Source organism: Caretta caretta, chromosome 2 (assembly GCF_965140235.1).
Source record: "Caretta caretta isolate rCarCar2 chromosome 2, rCarCar1.hap1, whole genome shotgun sequence".
Classification (NCBI taxonomy): domain Eukaryota; kingdom Metazoa; phylum Chordata; order Testudines; family Cheloniidae; genus Caretta; species Caretta caretta.
The window spans coordinates 169,079,468-169,101,760 of NC_134207.1; the positions used below are offsets into that span (position 1 = coordinate 169,079,468).

General features: G+C 38.4%; 1 protein-coding gene across 6 annotated transcripts in view; it reads left to right on the forward strand.

Annotated features, from left to right (window-relative positions):
- Window positions 1–22,293, forward strand: part of TNS3 (tensin 3) — a 343,736-nt gene that overhangs the window by 120,269 nt on the left and 201,174 nt on the right. The window contains exon 1 of one of the 6 annotated variants that reach the window (XM_048839223.2): window positions 11,776–11,837. The exons of the other annotated variants lie outside the window; for them this stretch is intronic. Within the exon in view, the coding sequence (XP_048695180.2) occupies window positions 11,817–11,837 (21 nt within the window). The 5' untranslated portion in view covers window positions 11,776–11,816. Of the gene's footprint in view, window positions 1–11,775; window positions 11,838–22,293 lie in introns of those variants that run through there. 6 annotated transcript variants of the gene reach the window in all.

Here is a 22,293-nt window from a genome sequence, read left to right on the forward strand (position 1 = left end):
TTAAAATATATTATATAATGGTAATTGGCTTCATAAATGATTATCACAGCTGGATATGTAACTCCCTTGGTGCTACCTTAGCTCGTATGTTTTGGGAGTACCCCTCTAACAAACTTCTTTTCAATAGCGAAACATACCACAAGATTTAAAACATCAGCAGTTAATCAGCTGTAAATTGCCTGGGAAAAGAGTGAAGGAGGGCAGACCCAGTTGTATTTTTGTTATGATTGAATCTGTTTTGAAGACAATAATGTTTGCGCACCCCAAGGGCCTGATCAAAAGCCCACTGAAGACAATGGAACCTGTGTGAAGTTACTGTTACAAGTGGCTCAAGCTACACAGCATCTTACTGAACCAAATCATGTTTGAAAAAAATTCACTTAAAAAACAACAGCACAAAGCATTCACCAGTAAATTAATGAAAATTTACATTGTGATGTTGTCAGAGAATTTCATTTCTTTAGTGGTATTTTTGGTATCTGAACAGTCAGAATCATCCCTTGAAGTGGAATAGATGCAGTTGTGCCATACAGTTCACATTTGCTCAGAATGTAACTATCTGAGGAAAGGAGTAAGTGTCCAATCCTGATTCCACTTACATTACCAGCAGTTTTGATATTAGCTTCATTAGAAATAGGATCTGGCTCTATCATTTTACCAAGGGGAGAGTAAAGTATACGTGACAGGAAGGCACAGAAAATGCCTTGTTTTGGGAAACTAGACATTTTGGAATGGAATGTCTGGACTAATCTCTTAGATTGGGAGATCTCTCATTGAAGATCCATCTCCCGTTGAAGACTTTGTGCAGATCATCAGCTGGTATAACTTGTCATAACTCCATGGAAATCAATGGGGGTGATGACAGTTTACACCAGCTGAGGATCTGTCCCCTCTACCCATTACCCCCCTCCCCTCATAGACCAATGTCACTCTAAGTTGAGCTGCAATTTTTGCATGTTACAAAGTGTTGCATTTATGTGGGGCTTTAGTTTCACTATATCCAATTTAACTCTCAACAAGTTCCACGGTAGCTATAAAGTTATTAATTACACAACATTGAGAACAAAATAACAAATGCAAGTAAGCACTGAAATAAGCTTACTAGAACATAAAGGACCAACTGAAATAAATGACCCTGAAGCTGCAAAAGATGTAAGTGAGCTGTGATTAGATTATCGTAATTTTAGCCTACCACATTCAGGGCATCTTACCTCATTCTAAAATAGATATTGTAACACATGAAATGATACAGAATAAGGCAAGCACATGATGCTGATCCCAGTTCTAAAATGCCTGAGCTGTAAATGCCAAGCTAAAAAAATTCTTCTCTGTTTAATGTAGCAAAGAAAAACAAATGGAGGAGGGAGTTTAATGGTTGTCTGTATATAAAATCTTAAGTGATATATGCATATCTGTCAAGTTACTATTTTCAGTTCAGCTCTGAAGATAGGAGAGGAGGGCATTAATGGAAATTAAGTATCCACAAATTCAGAACAGATGTCAGGAAGCACTTTTTCATACAGAAAGCAGCAAATATGTGGATTGATCTCCCAGACAAGTTTGTTAAGACAAAAAACAGTGTGGTTACTTAGGACTCAAGCAGTTTAATACTATCGTGGGGGGAAATGGAGCACCAAAAAGGACTCTTCCATGACTAGTCAAGTAGCTTGTTTTCAAAAATCCCATATGTTCCTGAAGTTACCCTTGTTGAAATCTATTATAACCTGTCTGTTTATGATAAAAAAATTCTCTGCTATCTCTCCACAAATAGAACATCTTTCAACTGCAGATCTCAAAGTGAACACGGGCATGTGGGAACACTTGAATTTAGACATAATTCAGCTTAATTTGATAGGTCATATTGGTTCAGATCTTAGAGACCCTATAGAGTAAATGGTACACTTCTGATTGTCTCTTTATATGAGTCTGCACAAGTGACCCACAAGGTCTGTGCAGCTTGGCCAACAAAACACATGGAAACAAGAATGCCACTCTGTAGTACTCCTCAGGGACTGCAGTGCACACCAGTCACATAACCAGCAAGATGTGGGACTGGTTTACAAGAAAGAAGGTGGGTCAAGGGAAGATCAATCGACATGGCATGCTCTTGCCCTAGGATGCACGTTTGCACAAAAGTTCATGGTGCACGGGCGTTAGGCAAGAAAAGCTTAAAGCTGCCTCAGGCACCTTTAACTCATGCAATAGAAGATGTGTCCCATGGAGCTTGTACTATTATTGAGCACATGTGCTGCAGCAGGTGAGATGGCTGCATGACATCTACTTGCATATCACTCTGGACATGCTGATTTTCCTTCTGCTGCCATTATTGTTCATTTGTGCTTTTCCCACTGCTCAGCTGGGTACTTGTGCTTTCCATCAAACTGTTTCTCTTTACCATTTTCCTTACAGCCACGCAAGGAGGCTCTGGTGAAAATCCTATGCTGTCTTCGAAAATTTTTGAATGGGGTTTGAGGGATGAGTTGGCTGACAAACAATGGTGGCACCATTGCTGATCAGCCCAGGCAAACATAAGTGTGAAGTTACTCATGGCTCACCTCATGTAGCATTTACCATTCAGTTGTGTCTGCAACAGGATGTTTTTAGGGTTAACCATAGCCTCCTAAGTTGCTATTTTAACCTATAGTTTAACACTATTATTTTTTAATGAGAATAGCTCCTGCTATTTATATACTTTTAGGTATTTTCATGAGGGTGGCTTATTTTTTGGGAGGGGGAGATGAGGGAAAGAATTAGCTCTGTGAAGAAGTATCCACTACTAATATACATATACTGTATATTAAAGCTGGCTCTATCAAAGTCCCTTTATTGTTTACACTCTGAAAGAGAGCCTCATACTCAGTTCTTTTGCAGAGAACGTATTCTGCTGCTTTTACTGTATACATCCTGTTTAATTAGGATAATTAGAATCTTGTATTGCCTCAGTCTGTACAGGTTTAACTTGGAAGTGGTTCCAGATGGCTATCTGTTCAGATATATATAGTGAATTAGTTTGCTGCAGATGCAGAAGCTAGACTCAGTAGTGCCCCAAAACTCTATTCCGGGTTTTTATCTTCATTTTCCCCTGTTTCTCTTCAGTGTTGTATTGTAGTGGGATCATTTCTTCTCTCTGGCAGAGATGTAGGAATATTTATCTGTCCCAGTGAGGCCGGGAGCCTTTCACCCAACCCTCCATTCTGGGACACCATTTTCTTTTCTCCTCCTTTCTCCCTCACATTCTCACTTGTGCATATATGTGGTACAGAGCTGCAGATACTTGAAAGGCCTCATCTAGTAGCACTGACTAGATAACCCTGTACCCTTTGGAGACTGAGAATCTGTTTTCCAACTTCTGTTGTCCTATAAGTGTTTGGTCCTGATTCACTTAAGCATGTGTTTAAATCTCATTTAAATGAATGGGATTTAAGTACTTGCATAAAGTTAAGCTAATGCTCAAGTGACCTGCTGAATCTGGGTCTCAGTAGTGTGTTTTATGGCCAACTTTCAGGTGAACACCTGAACTCTCTTGGAAAGACACGCCTATGTCCTTCACTAAAAGCTGGAAGATTTGTGTTTTGACTTAGTCCAAAAGACCTTTTCATTTTTGGTTCTTTGCCAGTTCCACATTATGTTTCAGTGACACAAACATTATACAAGTGCAGATGGTTTTATAGCTTCTCAAATACTTTGTAGTAGATTAGTCTATTTTAATTGTACAGAGGTTCAACTGTACGTGCCTTCCCTTTTTTCTTCATGTAGGAAGCCATCTACACATCTCAGTGGAGTGCAGATTAAATCAAAGCTCTGGGATTTGTTATTAATGACCTAAAATCCTTGTTCAGACTAATTTCCTGAGCTGTAGCAAGCCACTTTGCCATAGCCACAGCCAGACCAAACAATGTATTACTTCCAAACCTTTTGGTTTATTTTTCCTTTCCTTTCCAGAAATGTTAAATCTATACTGTGAGTCTACTGACTCCTTCTGAAAAAGGCCATCAAAAAATCATAAAAGCTAAACATTCAGAATCCCACTTGACACACTCTCGTTCACTCTTGTCATTTTTGTCAAAGGCCGCATTTTTCTAATAGTTTTTTTCAGGGTTATTTATTTCGGAAAACATCATTCTTCCTTTGACCCTTCCTTCCCTTTTTCACCGTTTATGCTGGTGACTAAAGGGAGTTGGAAGAAGGCCTTGTTTTCTGCCCCTGATCCCTAGGGACCTTATGTTCTGTTTTCACTTGATAAACCCTTTAATGACCCAGGAAAGATACAGGGTTTTTTTGTTTTTTGGGGGGTGGGGGGGCTTGAGAGAGGGAGAGAAATTAATGGAAATGGAAATAGACAAACAGAAAATAATATGTAGCATGAATTAAAATGAAACCAGCACAAACAACAAAATGCAGGGAAAAGAAAGCAGTACAAATAGTAAAATAAACAAAGATTTCTGGTTGGGTATTACACCCTGCTGTACCCCAGAATAGCAATCCAAAAAACTCACCTTCCCCTCCCTCCCCCCCAAAAAAAAGACAGAGAAAAGAAAAATGATGGAAGACATGCAGTTATGTTGTCAACCAAAACACGTAATAACCATGAACTGATTAGGTCAGCAGCAGTGTTCATAAAACGTGATAATAGTCCGAATGGCAGATATGTAGCAGTGGGCCCTGAGTAGTTGCTCACACCAAGCGCTGTGTACTCACATATGCACATGCAGCCTTGAACAGGAACACTGAGTCCAGGGAGCAGGAACCAGGAAACAAAACAGGAACAGGGAGGAGGAAGGCAACACGCATACCAGTCATGATGTTGTGTTGGGTCTGCTATTGTAAATTTAAATTGCTTTACTATTGCAAATAAAGAATTGCACAAGATAAAGCTAGAAGAATATGAATGGGGTTTTTCTAAAGAGTGTGAGTGATTTAGGAGTACAAATCCCATTGATTGTCATTGACTTTCAAAGGGATTTGTGATCCTAAACCACTTAGGTAGGGGGGCTTGTGGTAAGTTATTGCCTGGCACTTTTTGGAGCCAGATGGAAAGACCCTGCTTTGCTGCTTGTGCAGGAATGAGGTGGCTCCTGATTCTCTCTTTTCCCCTACCATCCTTGTCAGAGCACCTGAGCAAAACAGAGCAGGATTTATCCCTTAGATTATCTTCATGAAATTACATAAAAATACCAAAGTAACCTTAAATATAATAGTTCCTAGCAAGTGCCTTGTAGATCATCTCTCTCTCTCTCTGTAGTGTATTTATGCACATACACAAACACTGGAACTCTCTTATAGTGAAGTCATTTTTTCATAATGACTTCTCTCTAAACAAAAGTTTGCTATAATGACTATAATTCACTGTACCCACCATAGCCACTATAATTCTTGGAAAGAGTTTGGAATCATCAATTTATCTTAACCATAAACAATTAACTGTCAGCATGTTCCACAGCATAATTTGCACAGACTAGGTAACTATCAAGAATACACTGGCTTCTTACTGTTCTAATCTTAACATTAGTTTCATTTAACTTGTGGTTGTTGGTGTATTTGCAGGTCTTTTCTCCCAACTAAAAAAAAAGTATAAATAGAAATATGTTGTATACAATTATCATACTTTTTGTCCTCTTTTGCCTTCAGAAATATGAATCTGTATTTATTTTCCTTCATACCATTAAGCCTCTTGTTTCAAGCCACTGTTTGGATTAAATCCTGCTCTCAGATGTACATGTTTGGCTCCCATGTTTGGCTACATATTTGACTTCAATAGAACCTTTGCGTATGCAATTATCTTCTCCTCATAGACTTTGTCCTTTATCTCTGCTCTGTGCTTATAGTTGTTTTGCATTTTCATGAATTTCTGCAAACAGAAAGTAGTCCGTTTTCAGCTCTATCGGACGCTATCTATCCCAGGTAACATATTACCTAGCTATGGTATATTATATATCCTAGGGGACTATAATACTTATTTGTTCATTGGTGAAGCACACAAAGCAGCACCTCTCTAGCCTTCAATTATTGTTGTGATGAAGGGTTCTTTTACTTTGGCGATATTGAAGAGGTTTGGAAAAATAAATCAAGCTGAATCCATCTCTTGTTAGTATATTAGGTTACCTGAGGAAGGAACAGTTTAGGGAAAAAGTTCTTAACAGTAGTACAATGGAGCTGTGGACTAGACTGCCAAAAGAGAGGTGGCTCAGGCACCTTACACTTCAGATATTCAAGAAGAGATAAGATCAGATCTAATGGGATCATGGCCTGGGTTTCAGAGATGATCCTAAATTCACTGGCTAGATGGATACCGTTGGAAGATTATATTAGTTTTGTCTATGTTCAGATTGTTTTAGGTGACCTGGGAAACCACATCCGTTTTGCTTGCATTTATCACATGTAGTCTTCTGGAATTGTATGCTTGTAAGCCGTGGCAGAATTTGGCCCAGTATGTTCCTATGAGCACTACATTATTTGGAAATGGAAATAAGTATGGTGTCTTGAATGACACTGTGTCAATAAGTTTTGACTTTTTAATAGTGAATGCAGGGTACGTTTTCCCTTTTTATCTGTGTACTGCTCCTGTCAATGTGAATGGCAGTCATAGTATGTATGTGGGTAAAGGAGAGGATAGTTCTTGGATGTTTAAACAAGTATAAAAGCAGCATAGAAACTGGTATAGAAGCTTTTATGCTCAAATGACACCATATGTTGCTTCTCAGAAAGAAGACCACTACTCTAATGATAATAGAGTCAGATGCCAGTTTTAACTAAAAGCTTTCTAACTTTGTTTCACATTTATATTTAGTAGCATTTCACCATTGAGACTTCTTCCCGCGTCAAATTTCAGGCAATGGTGCTGAGCACAACAAAGATGTTTCTTTTCTGGAAGAGACATTTTAAAACCTCAGTAACTGGAACCTGAAGATTCAAACTAGACACTCCTGCTTTCAGTATACCCTCACAGGGTTTGAACAGTCATTAATTTATTATTGTTTTAAAATAACTTTTCTTTAAGAGCTGGTTACACTGAAAGTCAATTTGGTTTAGCTTCACCTGAAACGTAAAGATGGTCAGTGTTTACATGTATTCCTGTACGCTATTGTTATAAGGTCAGATTAAAGCGATTAACAGCAGAATTGTGTGAAACATGGAGGTTTTGCTTCTCACAGATTTGTGTGACATTTTCCTTTGTTTTCAATACTCTCATGGGTTCAGCCCCTTTTGTCGCCTATGCTACAGTTTTTAGGTTTGGGATTAGAATATGAATCCAAGACTCAGATGAAGGCTTGCCCAAAACTGTTAAGTGAAAGCCACATGAAACTCTGACTTTTGAATGGTCTCAACAGGAATCCATCAACCAGAACAAATTCAATGAGGTTTGCAAACTTTAAGAGCTTTTACCCTGTGGTTTAGAGTTTATTACCAAATATAGAACCAGGTTAGTATTGCATGGTTTTGGGATTGAGTGAGAAATTATGCTTATTTCCTATCATCCTCAAAGGATTACAAAATTTTACTCCATTTGAAAATGGCCTTTGGATTTTGCAGGGCTGCCCACAGAAGTGATTCTGCAAGGCAATATTAGATTCTACTGTCTGCAAAATGTTTTGTCCTCCATTAGATTTAATGTCATTCTAATGAACTGTTCCGACTGAACACAAACTGTCCGGAATAGAGTGACATAATGATTTGAAATTGCTTTCTATGGGCATAAAGACGGCATTGTTAAATGAGCAGATATGCCATGCTGGGGTTGTACATTGAATGGTTGGTTGCTGTACTTTCCTCAGATTGAAAAAAACATTTTAAAGCTGATTATTTTTGTTAAATCAAAAATAATTTTTAATCTTAGTTTTTAAGACAGTAGATGGCTGTTTTGTGTAAAGGCCCAACTGGTAATTGTACGATTTCTAGGCTTTTTATCAGCAAAATGACACCACCTTCCTAAATCCCATAGCTGGGGAGTAAAAAGTCTTATCTGCATTGTTTTTTTTCTTCCTGTAAATTCAAGTGTACAGATTACTTTTCTCCAACATGAAGGATCTGCCGTCAACACCTACACGTTTACACTGTCTGAAAACTGCTTTGTTTTTGGTGAATTTGAGGATTGTTGAATGAAGTGATTGTTCCAGGCAACAAACACATTGACCCTGCTGTTTTCTGCCCTACACTAATCCACTCTGTATAGACATGGGAGACCTAACGCAGGCTTCCCTCATTAAACAGAAATTCTTTATCACAAGGAAAAAGAGAATTTCTCAACCTTGTAAAGGGCATCACGTGGGATCAAAGAAGGCAGGAATGATGCGTTTCACACTGTTGTTGCCTGGAACAATCACTTAGGGCATGTCGTAAGCCATGTCACATTTGAATCCTGGTTTCTAGAGATGCATAGCTTGGCGCTCTCTGCCACCCACTCTCTTTGCTATTTTTTTTTTAAAAGCGGCTTGCTCTTACTGTACCCTTATACTCACAGCTTTACGCTTGAGTTTTTATAACCATTGTTGAGGCCAAAGAGAGAACCTCAGCTTCTTGAAGAACAATGGTGATGGTAATTGTGCAATTGCGCTTGTAAAAAAAAATCCTATAGTTATCTACAGCAATAGACCCTATCGTATGGTAAGTTGTAGCATTTGGACTTGGACCATTACTGTGTTATATTGTAGACTTTTTTTTTTTAATGAAGGTGAACATAACAAGCTACTAGGGGACTCCAGCACAACTTGGACACTATTCTGGATAAGGCAGGAGGCTGAGGGACTTGAAATTCTCAAACAGTCCAAGTAACTTCCAGAATTATATTGTGTGGGAATATCTTACCACTTTTCATGACAGGGAATCAAAGCAGTGCTCTAAAGAAAACATGAATAATGGCATTGTTGGGAAGTACTGGCAGACAAAGAATACTGCACATGTATGAAGCTATAAATACACATCCAGTGATTTCAGTAAACACCATGAGAGTTCAGCTTGTATGATTTGCATTATCAGAAGCCTGAGCTGTACATTTAGCCTTATCCATGTTTACTTGTACTCTTTTATATTATAACACAGGATTTTAATAATTTTATATACTTTTTACTATTTTTTCTAAAGGGCTGCTTCCCTGATCCTCCCACAGTGTTTTAAGCGTTGCACAAAAATGTAAAAATATAGTACAGTTAAAACATGCAAATACAATGAAAACAAAAAATATTTATGGAGAAAACCATTTAAAAAACAAACATATCCATAACCCTCTGTCCCAAACCCTCCTATGTCTCTTTTGTCACATTCACATTCTTTTGAAAAGCTTGAGGAGTTAAAAACTGACACATTTAAATGTATAAAGCTTAATGCTAAGACTTTCATGGGAACTCTCATTGTTGGATGCTGAGATTATGACACTGGAAATGACCGACAAACTTCTGCCCTTTTTATACTACAATCCTGATGTCACGCCATTTTTCAGCCATATGACCTTGGGCTGTGAACTCCTAAAATTTTCATAAAATGAGCAACTCCTGAATCAGAATCCTCCATGGTGTTGGTAACTTAGTACACGACATGCTTCTTTCTGAGCCCACTAGTGCTGCAGCATGAGGTTAAGGGCTCCATGCTGTGGGAGATCATTGTGATGAGATGTAAAACATGAGAAATGGGGCCTGAGTGCATATAGTCATTAGTCCTCCCATAGCGTTCTTCTCAAGAGAAGCAGTGTTAGCAGTGGTGTCCATACTCATTGCCTATGAACAACTATTTTTATTTCCCTCCAATGCCTGGTTCAGTTTCAACTGAATAATGATTCTTTGCTTCCTTTCTTAAACTGATATGCAGCACTGTTAATCAGCTATTGCATTCTACCCCAGAGATGGCTGCATTTCAATGATGGGTGATTTTAGTCCTCAATCTTGCAAGCTGGTCTGCGCTAAGAGCTACTGATGACAATGGGACCACCCAGAGAAATGAAAAGTTCTGTAAAAATATAAGGCTTTATGATGTATTTTACTGGATATGGTATTTTTAATGACACTAAAATTTTCATTTACTTTGGTTAGGGACATTAACATAGGTACTGTGTACATAACATTACATCTCAACAAAAAGGACAAGTCAGAGATCTATAGAGTCCCTTATGCAGATGCTGTATTGTAATAGGAAGATTGTAATAATATCTAGTTTTTATGGCAGGAATAAAATAATAAATAAAGGTGAAAAGACTCATAGCTCAATGTAAGTCTGAACTTTTAACTGATGACCTGCAGCAGAGGATGAAAGCTGTCTCTGTAAATACCATTTAGAATTTGCTTAAACACATATTTCTTTTCTAATGTCATTTTCCTCTCATCTGGAATGATCAATTCTGTCATATATCAGATTTTGTTATTTAAACCACTGCTTCGTAACAGGTGGACCCAAGACAGTTCTAAGTTCATCCTCAGTAAAACATGTACATAGTTACATTGAAGTCAGTGGGACCTCTTGCCTTGTTTAAAGTGTGACATGCATTTAAGTACGTTGTTGAATCAGGGCTTCTCACTCTATGCCATTTTGTGTTATACTGTTGGCAGAAATCCTACAGTGGTAATTTTCGGAGAGTAAAATAGTTTAACCATGTAAATGATACTGAATGCACTGTATAGGTAGGGGCAAGTGCAGTTCCAGTGTTGTCCAACCTACTTGGTATATCCACGGTTTGGAATAAAAGAATCATAGAAATGTAGGGTTGCATGGGACCTCAAGAGGTCATCAAGTCCAACCCTCTGCACTGAGGCAGGATCAAACAAACCTAGAAGAATGCTGACATTCTAGGGCAACACGGTGACTGTAACAAAGCCCAGCAAAAGTGATTAATTTAGAAATGATACCAACAATATTATTCAGTGAGTGCTTCAGTCCTTGTGCTCGACATTCCTTTTCTGTATCCCCCATTCCTCCCTTAAAGCTTGCATTTGAAACAGAGTCATCTGACTATAATGAGAATTAAAATGTGCCCCAATTTCCTGAGGTAAATATTGATCCAAGGTAAAAGTGTAGGACCAGCGTCACTGGGTGCTCTACTCACCGCTAAGGGGGCCTCCATCTGGCCGCATCTAGGGATTAGGTATGCCAGTCTGATGACCCTCCTGCAGTTGTTCACTCCATCACTCTCCCCATCTCGCTTGCTTGTGACTCGACTGCTTCCGCTTCATGGCTTGAACCTCCGGCCCCGCTTCATGGCTTGATCCTCCGGCCAGGTCACAGTAGTCTTTCCCTTCTGAGTTATCAAAGTCTCTCAGGACTCACTGTCTCAGGCAGTCATTCCTTTCACTGCCCCTTAACAGTGCCAATGCCCAGTGACTGGTAGTGGAACCCAGGCCTGCCCTCTACACTGGGTTCCATCCCAAGGACGCTACAACAATTGGGCAAGGTTTGCACAGCCCCAAACCTTGCTACTGTATCCCTGGGCCACTTCCTACCTTACCTTCTCTTACTCTGAGAGTGACTATAGCTTCTCTCTCTGCAGCCTCCTTCTCCTCTCAGCTACTGGGCTTTATACAGTCCCCTCCTGTTCCTATCCAACTCATCTTCCTCTTTAATTAATCCTCATTGCTCTGTGGCTCCTCCTCCAGGGGCAGCTTATACAGTTAATTGGCCAACCTAGCCACTTAACTCCTTTGGGCCTTGTGTTGGGTAGCCACCACTGGAACTATGTCACCAAGCCTGGATGTGGGGCAGGCTGTATCTTTTTCTGAATGGGGTAAATCCTGTTCCCTGATTGAGTAGTGGGGGAAACTTCCACAAGGAGATCCTCACAGGGATTTTTCTCCGCAGACCATCCCATCTTCTTTGATTTCTACTCTGGAGGAAACGGTATGGCACAGAAGCTTTTAAAGGTAAATCTTTCCATATAGTAAACAGGCTGTGTCATCAAAGGCACAAAACCTTTTATTTACTGTCATTCTATTCACAATATAAATATAGGAATGGGGAAGCGAGAATGTGGAAGTGTGGAGTTGGATGATATAAGTAAAAATAAAACAAAATTTCATCTCTGAAAGTGTTTTGTAAATTGGAGGCACCAGGTTGCAGATCTGATGGTGAACAGACTACATCTGGTGTATATTATGAGGAAGGGTGATTTAACAGATTATTTATGTGGCTGTTTTAACCCCCACCTGCTTTAAAGTATTTCTATACCATGCCAATGGAAGAGACTTAAATGATAGCACCCCTTTGGTGTTGTCCCTGGGGACTGAACCCAGGATTTCTGGGTCTTAATGTATGTATCTCTACACTGCCTAATGTAAAGAACTGAAGATCGATAGCTCATAGGTTGCAGCAGATTCATATGTATGGTATTTAGAACTAGCCACTAGAGTGGGGGGAAAGCAACCCTGTGTAAGGTTGGGTTACAACTGCAAAATAATGATGAATGTACTTGGAAGCCAAGCATAAGACTTCTGTCAACAAGGGGAGTACAGCATACCTGCCTATGATGGGAAATTGAAAAGCATGGCATTTTCCCTTTGGCTGGAGTTCTCCTATCTCCTCTCTGGTTTCCCTCTCCCATTAAAAGTATAATTAATCATTTTATATTTTTAACATATCAAATCAGGAAAATAATCTGTTGCTGATTTTAAGTGAGTTATGAGACAAGTGAAGGTCCAGGTTCCAAAAACTATTTTCTCTGCAGTCTATCATGGCAGGACTGATCTCTATTCCTCCTCAAATCCTTTTGATGCCTCTTTCATAGTTGTGCCCACTACAGCAATGGCAGTTGTGGCACTGATGTCCCCCACCGATGTTGTAGCAACAAAAGTACTGAGATTTTGGAAGCAGACCTGAGAGTCTGGGAAATTTCCCCAAAGTCTGAGTGTCAGGCTAAAGTCCTGAGATAAGACAGGTCTGGTGTACATCTGGTTTGTTTTCTCTCAAAAAAAAATCAGTGTGTACTCATATTTTATTCCCTTGAGGGAGGAAAACTTCCATGGAACCATTTCCCTCCTTCTTTCCAGAGCCCCTTTTGGTAGTGTGTAAGATCTGTTTGACTTCGTAAATGAAGCATGTTTTCTCATGGGGATTATACCAAAATAAATAGGTCTGTAATCCTAAAAGGATAACAGAGTTCACTGTGGAATGTGTACCTAATTAAGCTTTAAGAGGTCAGACCTGATACAAAGGAAGCAGAAGTGGAGGCTCTCAATAAAAGTAAATACAATTGACAAAAAATGGATTTGTTTTTTTGTTTTCACTCTTTTGAAGAAAAAAATCCAACAAACCCCAAGATATTCTGAATAAAAAATTGCATTTATATAACAGGTTTTGCCCAAGCATCTCAAACTTAACAAATCTTGCATTAATTAAGCCTCGCAAAGCCCTTTTTGGGTGTAATAGTAGCATACCCCTCGCTCAGATGGGCAAACTAAATTACAGATAGGATTAGTCTCTTGCCCAAGGTCACCCGGGTTAGTGGGAGAATCGGGAAAAATAATAAAAATATATTAAAAAGTCACTGGCTTTAATCACTGTATGCTATCCCAAGACTCCATTTTAGGTTCTTGTAAGTATTTCTTTGCCTCTGGACTCTTTTGGGGCATAGCCAATTATCTGAGTTCGAGAGCTAGCTGATATAGAAAATGCTGATCTGTCATTACCTGTCTCTGATTAACTGGAGAGCTCCTCCATTACTGCATCCAGGAACCCCTATAGGTTTTGGTAGCTCTGAAGAGTTCCTTCTGTTTTGTTCTTTACAAATGCCCCATACGGAGCTACGTACCAAACGACTCCCCCTGTGCATGCCCTTTGAGAGAATTGTAGGTGGACTTTGATTTATGTAACTTTTTTTCTTTCCTTTTGCAATCTGACATGTTCACAGTTTTCTTTTTGGGGGTTTCTCAATATAGGTCAAGTGTGTGACCTTGCCAAATCAAACAAGACACTGTGGAGAGAAAAGCCAAGCTTCCAGGTGGCAGAGAAATGTGAACAATACTTTTTTTATTTCTTAGAATAGCCGCGTTCCGGGTTCTTAGTGAAGGTCTCTTTTCCAGCAGTTCCAGTGATTTCATATTAAACAACTCTTTCTATTGCCTTATGGATGTTTTGTGCACAGGAGTTTATGTGTATTTAAAGGCACTGAAGTATAAAATGTCTTCTGAAGGAATGTAACTTTCCTTTTAAGGTGCTAACATAGGGCCCTGCTCTGTAATCCCAAATGAGGCAACAAGGAGTTTTGCTTCTGTCCGGAATGTAGGAACAGGCTCCTGACTTAGACATCATAATGCTCAGTGCCTGTATGTGGCAGTGCTTTCTACTTTCAAAGAGTTCTGCAAACATTAACTAATCCTTCATGACACCTCTCTGAGGTAGGTAAGCATAGTATTATCCTCATTTTATCAGACAGAAAACTCTGAAGCAGAGAATATAATAAGGCCACAGAAAAAGTCTCTGTCAGAGCAGGGTTTAGAAGTCAAGAGTTTCTGGCTGTATTTCCTCATTCTTTCCCTTAGCAAATTTACTATAGAATTAGGCATCAGAAAATGCAATGTATGAGACTGCATTTATTTGAAGGCCATTCTAATGTGTTTTGAAGGAGCTGTAAAATGAATAAATAAGTAAACCTTTGCTGGTTTTTACAGACACAGTCATGAACCCAGACATGTTAAATCTGTTTTAACCTAATTTTAATTTTGTAAAATTCACTGAATTTCTTTTATTATCTTGAGAATTTAGTATGCTTTAAAATTTCCATACACTAATTTGGTTTGGAAAATTCCCTTTAAAAATTATAATTTGCTGAGGAGAATTTTCATAGGAAGTGACAAATAGCCAAAGTGACGATAGGTCCAGATTGTACTGAGACAGGCTTTTTTTGCATGTGATCTCCAAGTAATTCCTTTGGGGACTTCTGAAATGTCTCAATATTTCTTTATTTCATCAGTCAAAATGTTTGGGTTTATATGGGTGTGTGTGTCAATTAATCGCAGTTAACTTATGTGATGAACTCAAAAAAATTAATTGTGATTTTAAAAATGAATTGTGATTAATCATACTGTTAAACAATAGAATACCAACTGAAATTTATTAAATGTTTTGAATGTTTTTCTACATTTTCAAATATATTGATTTTTATTACAACACAGAATACAAAGTGCACAGTGATCACTTTATATTATTATTTTTATTACAAATATTTGCACTGTAAAAATTATGAACAAAAGAAATAGTATTTTTCAATTCACCTCATATAAGTACCATAGTGCAATCTCTTTATCGTGAAAGTTTAACTAACAAATGTTGATTTTTTTGTTACATAACTGCACTCAAAAACAAAACAACATTAAACTTTCGAGCCTACAAGTCCACTAAGTCCTACTTCTTGTTCAGCCAATTGCTAAGACAAACAAGTTTGTTTACATCTACAGGAGATAATGCTGCCTGCTTCTTATTTACAATGTCACCTCAAAGTGAGAAAAGGCGTTTGCATGGCACTTTTGTAGTCGGTGTTGCAAGGTATTTATGTGCCAGACATGCTAAACATTCATATTCCCCTTCAAGTTTCAGCCAGACATGCTTCCATGCTGATGACGCTCATTAAAAAAATGATGCATTAATTAAATTTGTGACTGACCTCCTTGGGGGAGAATTGTATGTCTCCTGTTCTGTTTTACCTGCATTCTGCCATATATTTCATATTATAGGCAGTCTCGGATGATGACCCTGCACATGTTCGTTTTAGGAACATTTCCACATGAGATTTGACAAAATGTAAAGCAGGTACTATGTGAGATTTCTAAAAATAGCTACAGCAGTCGATCCAAGGTTTAAGAATCTGAAGCACCATCCAAAATCTGAGCGGAATGAGGTGTGGAGCATGCTTTCAGAAGTCTTAACAGAGCAACACTCTGATGCGAAAACTACAGAACCCAAACCACCAAAAAAAAAAAAATCAACGTTCTGCTGGTGGCATCTGACTCAGACGATGAAAATGAACATGCATTGGTCTGCTCTGCTTTGGATCATTATTGAGCAGAACCCATCATCAGCGTGGACGCATGTCCACTGGAATGGTGGTTGAAGCATGAAGGGACATATGAATTTTTACCTCATCTGACACGTAAATGTCTTGCAACACCGGCTACAACAGAGCCATGTGAACTCATGTTCTCACTTTCAGGTAACATTGTAAACAAGAAGCAGGCAGCATTACCTTCTGCAAATTGTAACCAAACTTGTTTGAGCAATTGGCTGAAGTAGGACTGAGGCTCTAAAGTTTTACATTGTTTTATTTGTGAATGCAGTTATTTTTTGTACACAATTCTACTTTTGTAAATTCAACTTTAAAGATAAAGAGATTGCACTACAGTATTTGTATGAGGTGAATTGAAAAATACTATTTCTTTTGGTTTTTACAGTGCGAATATTTGTAATAAAAATAAATATAAAGTGAGCACTGTACATTATGTATTGTGTTGTAATTGAAATCAATATATTTGAAAATGTAGAAAGCATCAAAAATATTTAAATAAATGGTATTCTATTACTTAACAGTGCGATTGAGTGTGATTAATCTTTTTAATCCCGTGATTAATTGTGATTGATTTTTTAATTGATTGACAGCCCTAATATATATATATATATATATATATATATATATATATATATATATTATAAACTAGAAATCGTTCAGTATTGCTATACTGACTAGCATTTGCTGTGTGTACCAGGAATAAACAGTCCAGTAGAATGAGTGTTAAGTGTGAAGTATTTGGAGGGAAAAATTGAATGTGTGTAGAACAGCTCTGATAGTATCTTTTATCCATTGTTTCAGAGTAGCAGCCGTGTTAGTCTGTATTCGCAAAAAGGTGGGGGAACCTTATAGCACTTGTTCAGTGTTTCCTGGTAAACTCATTTAGAACACTAAGCTACTGAAAAAAAACCTCCATTCTGAGAAATATGGATGTCTTTGAGTTAGTGGTAGTACACATTTATTACAAGGTGTACTTTTGTTTTTTTTATGCTTATTTAGAGATCCTAAAAATGGTACCACAAAATATGCTGGTTTTGAAAATGTAAATGACAAACAGCAGTATTTTAGCAGACGATACCATTATTTTCAGACACTGAAGTGAAATCAAACAGCCTTTTGGTCATTTTATCAAAGTGCTTTTTTCAAGGAATGTGAGTCAATAATAAACTCCAAGCAAAGAAAGTTAATGTGTATCTGGAGCTGTTAATAGATAAATAAATAAAGGTTTTTAAACAATTCCATTAACTCTCACCAAATCTAGTCTTTGTTTGCTGTCATTTTAGCAAAAAGTCAGCAGGCTCTTCTTACATCACTGTAATTCTGTAAGCTTTTCTAGACATAGCATTATCAGTGCCCTATATTTTTCATTACTTTCACTCTGCCTACCATCCTTTAAAAACAATTAATAATGTACTGAAACATACTGCCTCTTAGCACATCAAAGTGCTTTATTTGAATAAGAAATTTTGTCTATATTGTGCATAGACTTTTATACACAATGTTGCAGTCTTGTCCCACATCTACTGTAAAAATTTTATAGCTTATATCTATAATTTACTTGGGGGTTAGCTGTTGTTTAGAGTGAATGCTACAATATAACTAAACAAATAAGGTGTACAGCTTTTCAAGGAGAGCATTGAATGGTATTGGAGGTTGAAGCTTTGAAATCTAGCTCTGGAGCTGTCTGGCTCACTCTTTGTAGAGGGCTGTTTCTCTTAGAAGGCTTGACTAGTTGTAGAAGGAGGCACAGCCACAATTTTTAAAAAGATCAAAATAGAGTACAGGGGGGATGGTGCACTGTATAAAAGGTAATGGTAGAATGTAATCATTGGATGTCCAAGCAAGTGATGCTGTAATATGACAGAGGGGGCACTATGGTACAGCTTTAAAGCAAGTGGTAATGTATTTTTTCCTTTGTATGTGCACTGTTAGAAAGCCAACAAATAACATGTTATCAGCTTTTTGAAGTTAATATATTTGTCATCTCAGGTGATGACTGGTTACTGATTGCACACTGTTGCATGGCACTGAGATAAAGAAACACTACCCAAGGTTTCTCAGAAAATATAAATAATTACTGGAGTCAGAATTTGTTGTTAAATTAATTCTTTGTTAAATATATTGTCGGCATCAATGCGAGACTTCTCAAAAGTAAGATTGTGGCTCAGGACGACATTATTTCTCGGGAAAGCACTTAAATGTGTGCTTAACTTTAAGCACATGCTTAAATTCCATTGAAGTCAATGATCTTTAAGTTAGTAAATTAAATTTGTTCAACTTTTCCTTAATTTTGGGGCCTTTTGTGTCCACAATATATGTGCACTTGCACAAGCAGAGAATTGTGCCTACAAACTATGCATTCTGCATGCAAAAACATGTAGTTTACACACAATTGTTTGCATGTGCAATTTGCATATGTTGGGGGGTGGTTATATGTCTAGGTGCATGTGCGTATATTTTGCAGGCACAGAGAAGGTGCCTAGTTTTGAAAAGTTGACCTAAGCATTTTTATGGTAATGTTGCATAATAATTAGTGTAAATATATAGATATTGAAAAACATTGTGTACATATTGAAATATGATATTTTATAAGTGATTATTTAATGTACTTTTTAGTACAATTAAACACACTAGAAGAAGTAGACAAGTGAGTGACTCTAAATTGCAGGGGTATATTACTAGGCAACCTTATAGATACCAGTAGATGTAACTTCCGGAGAGGTCAGGAAAATTCTTTTAGGGCTTACATCCACTTACACTAGAGAATATAACAGGGGGTGAGTAATGTATAAAACAGTTAAATATGGTAGTTGAATATGGCAGTTGCCAGCACTGCAGTAATATTCGATTTGAATAAAGTGATCCTGCAACTTTTCTTTCTAGCACTATAGGTGTAAAAAATTGAGTTGTGTCTCGTGAACAGAATAAAACCAGGCTGTGTTCTTCTGTAGACAGGTATCATTTTGTAAAGTCATAGACAAGCTTTAAAGCAAGCACTCTCTTTGTAAATGTGTCACTTAATGGAAAATTTCATTGGGAATACACATACATTCTTTCTCCTGTATGAAGTTATTTCTCTGTCACTTGGAAATATGAAATTACAACACAGTCTGTACTATAACAATAATCTTAACATAGCACTTTTCATCCATAGATCTCTAAGTATTTTACAAAGGAGGTTAGTACCATTATTCCCATTTTATAGATGGGGAAACTGAAGTACAGGGAGGTCACCTGGCAAACCAGTGGCAGAGCTGGAAATTGAATTCAGGTCTCGTGAGTCCCCCACCCTATTCACCAGGCCACACTGGCTCCCTAACTAATATAATATTAATCATGATACCGAGGAAGTTTTACAGACTGATATTTTGAGCATTGAAATGGTGTGAAAAATACTGCATTTAATAATAGATATAAAGGGACACCACCAACTTGAGTAAATTTGGTCCATTTTAAATATGTTAGCTAAAACTAGTTTCAGGTATGACACCTACTTCAAAGTCCCCCTGCAAATTTGTGTGCTTTTACAATCACATATTCCTGTTTTTCACTCCCCTACTGCTGCTTGAAAGATCCACATAAAAGGCAAGGGAAACAGACTCTTTATAAAGTGCTGTGAAGTGGGCAAAGTAGACAAACTGAAACAAAAAAAAAAGTCCCTATTTTCTTTTCAAGTATAAACTTTACTATAGTTGCTAAAGCACAAATGTAGATAGAAGTCTGATTTTTTTATTGAGAGTGTCCCTTTAAAATTGCAAGCTCTTAGGAGCCTAGAAATAATGGACATGCTTTGGACCAAATTTTGGCTGAGGTAGCACAACTGCACAAGGTAATAAGAGGGAAAACAATACGGGGAACCCCTTCCTCACCTTTGCTGAAACATAGCTGGCAGTCATAATACAGTCTCCTGCTCTCCAGACATGCAAGTAGACTCTGTTAGCTCTTTTAAGAGGGATGAGTTCCTTATAGGTGGGGTCCCACTCCTTGTGTGCCACTTGGTGGCTGGAGGGCTGATTTGGGGACAGGTGGGCTGGGCATGGATCCGCTAGACAGGATCCCCAGGGAGTTCATTTTCTCCAGCAAACTTGGAGCAATATGACAGCTCCTGGAATCTGTAGGGAAAGGCTTCCAGCCATCATCACTCATGCAATCCAACTCTTCACCCCAGCGCCATTGTGGCTGTAAAAGCAGTGATTAAGCGCTTTGACTTTTGTAGAGCTCTGGCTGCTTTGAGTGAAGGTGTTACATAAAATTGCGTGTCAGGCAGAAGGTCAGGGAGGCAGAAGCTGTCTTCACTTCAAACAACTGGAATCTTAATCATGAGAGTTTATTAACATCTTCCACCTGTTAAATATGCTTGCTCTGTTGGACACAGGTGATTAGCAAAAGTCAGCAGCAGCCATGATGAAATCTGCAGCAAAAAATGGGTGTATGCATATCACTTAGTCCACAGACTGTCAAACTCAGGGGTCACAGAGAGGCTTCAGGTGGTGAGAACCAGCGTCCATTTTCTTGGGGCTAGCTTGGGAGAGTTGGGGATAGCTGGCGGGAGCAGTCCTGAGACTTTTTCAGCTTTAACGGGGGGTTCCTGGTACGGGAAAGTTTAAGAACCACTGACTTAAATCTTTCCCAAGCAAAGGCTTAGCTATCCAGGCAAACACCATCCATTTCCACATTGAGAGAGAAAAAAATATTCTAGGATGGAAGGTTTACAGGAGTTGAGAGACCTGAGTGGGTTTTGTTTGATGTAGTCAACTCTGCTTCTCTCTACCTGTGTTGTGCATAGGACTTGACAACCTCTTCATTCCTGCTGGTTAAAATGTTGAATAAATTGAGTCTTGCTTTTTAAAAGATTGTAATGAATATGGCTGCGCAGTGCTGTGGTACACAAGACCTTTTATGGTACTCAGCAGGGCACCAGCTGTATCTCGACTCAGACGCAAATGGTGTAGGTGCTTCAGCTGCGAGACCCTAACAATGCTAGCACAGGTAAGATCCCGTAGAGCACTAAGCTGCATGGCTAAGTGAAAGGGTATTTTACTAGAGCTGGCAAAGTAAATGTTCTAGTTTCAGATGCTAAAGTGGTACACTTCAAGTGCAACACAGCTGTTCCTAGCATGGCCTCTGGGGGCACTCCAATAGAGGGTTAGGGCTCCTCAGAATGGACCTTAATATTATACAAGAAGATCTGGACAACCTTTAAAACTGGTGAAATGGGATGAAATTTAATAGTGCAAAGTGCAAGGTCATTCACTTGGGGACTAACAACAAGAATTTTTTTCTACAAGCTGGCAGTGTATCACTTGGAAGTGACAGAAGAGGAGAAAGACCTGGGTATATGTGTTGATCACAGGATGACTATGAGCTGCCAATGTGATACAGCCATAAAAAAGGCTAATGCAGTCCTAAGGTGTATTCTGAACTGCAGCTTAGACAAAAGCTGCTTGGTAACTGTCTGACATTCTTTCCTACGCTTTCTTGTTCAGAACTTTACCCTGACATGTTCACCTGCCTTCAGATATAGGTATTTTGAAGTGGATCCCTGGTTGCGTATCACTTTTATTTTGTATTTTGACTAGAATACCTCTGTCTGGGATGAGTAGTTTGCAGGGTAATGCCAGAGGAGTAATGGAATGTTGATACACCAAAGCTGTCAAACTCCCTGTGGTTAAAAGAACAACAAGACAGGCAAGATTACTTTTTGTGCACAAATAGAATGCTTACGAGGTATGTTTGCTTTTCAATAATTTACAGGCTCAAGAAAACCCTTAAAAACATTTTTCCCCCTTGGCTCCTAAGACACTTTAACAACTACCTTTTTTGGTAATTTTTAAAAGATCCATCTTCTCATAATTTATTGCGTCTAACTCCTTTTACATGAACTGCAGTTCCCTCCCCCCTTCATCTGATTAAATAATTTACTTCAAAGAGAAAGACGACAATGATAATGTGCTTTACGAATATTAACATATTAAGTCTCAACACCCATAAGAGGCAGTAAGAACAGACAAGCTAAGCAATCTGCCCAATGTCACGCTGTGAGGCAGTGGAGAAGCTGGGAAAATAACTCAAAGTGTCCTAACTTCTGGTTCCCTTCTCTAACCACCAGGCAGTCGAGTTGGTTTGTGTTTTAATGGAAAAAAGAACAGCTAGATGAATTCTCCACCTCCCCAGGTGAGGCCATCTGCATGGTATCCCACATTAAATCATGTTTCCTTCTAATTAGTGCCCTGAGACACCATTTGCTATAACTATATAGCAAAGCTGAGATTTTCAGTTCCACCTAAGGAATCTGGACCCTCTGTTCTCTTTAAAATGTCAAT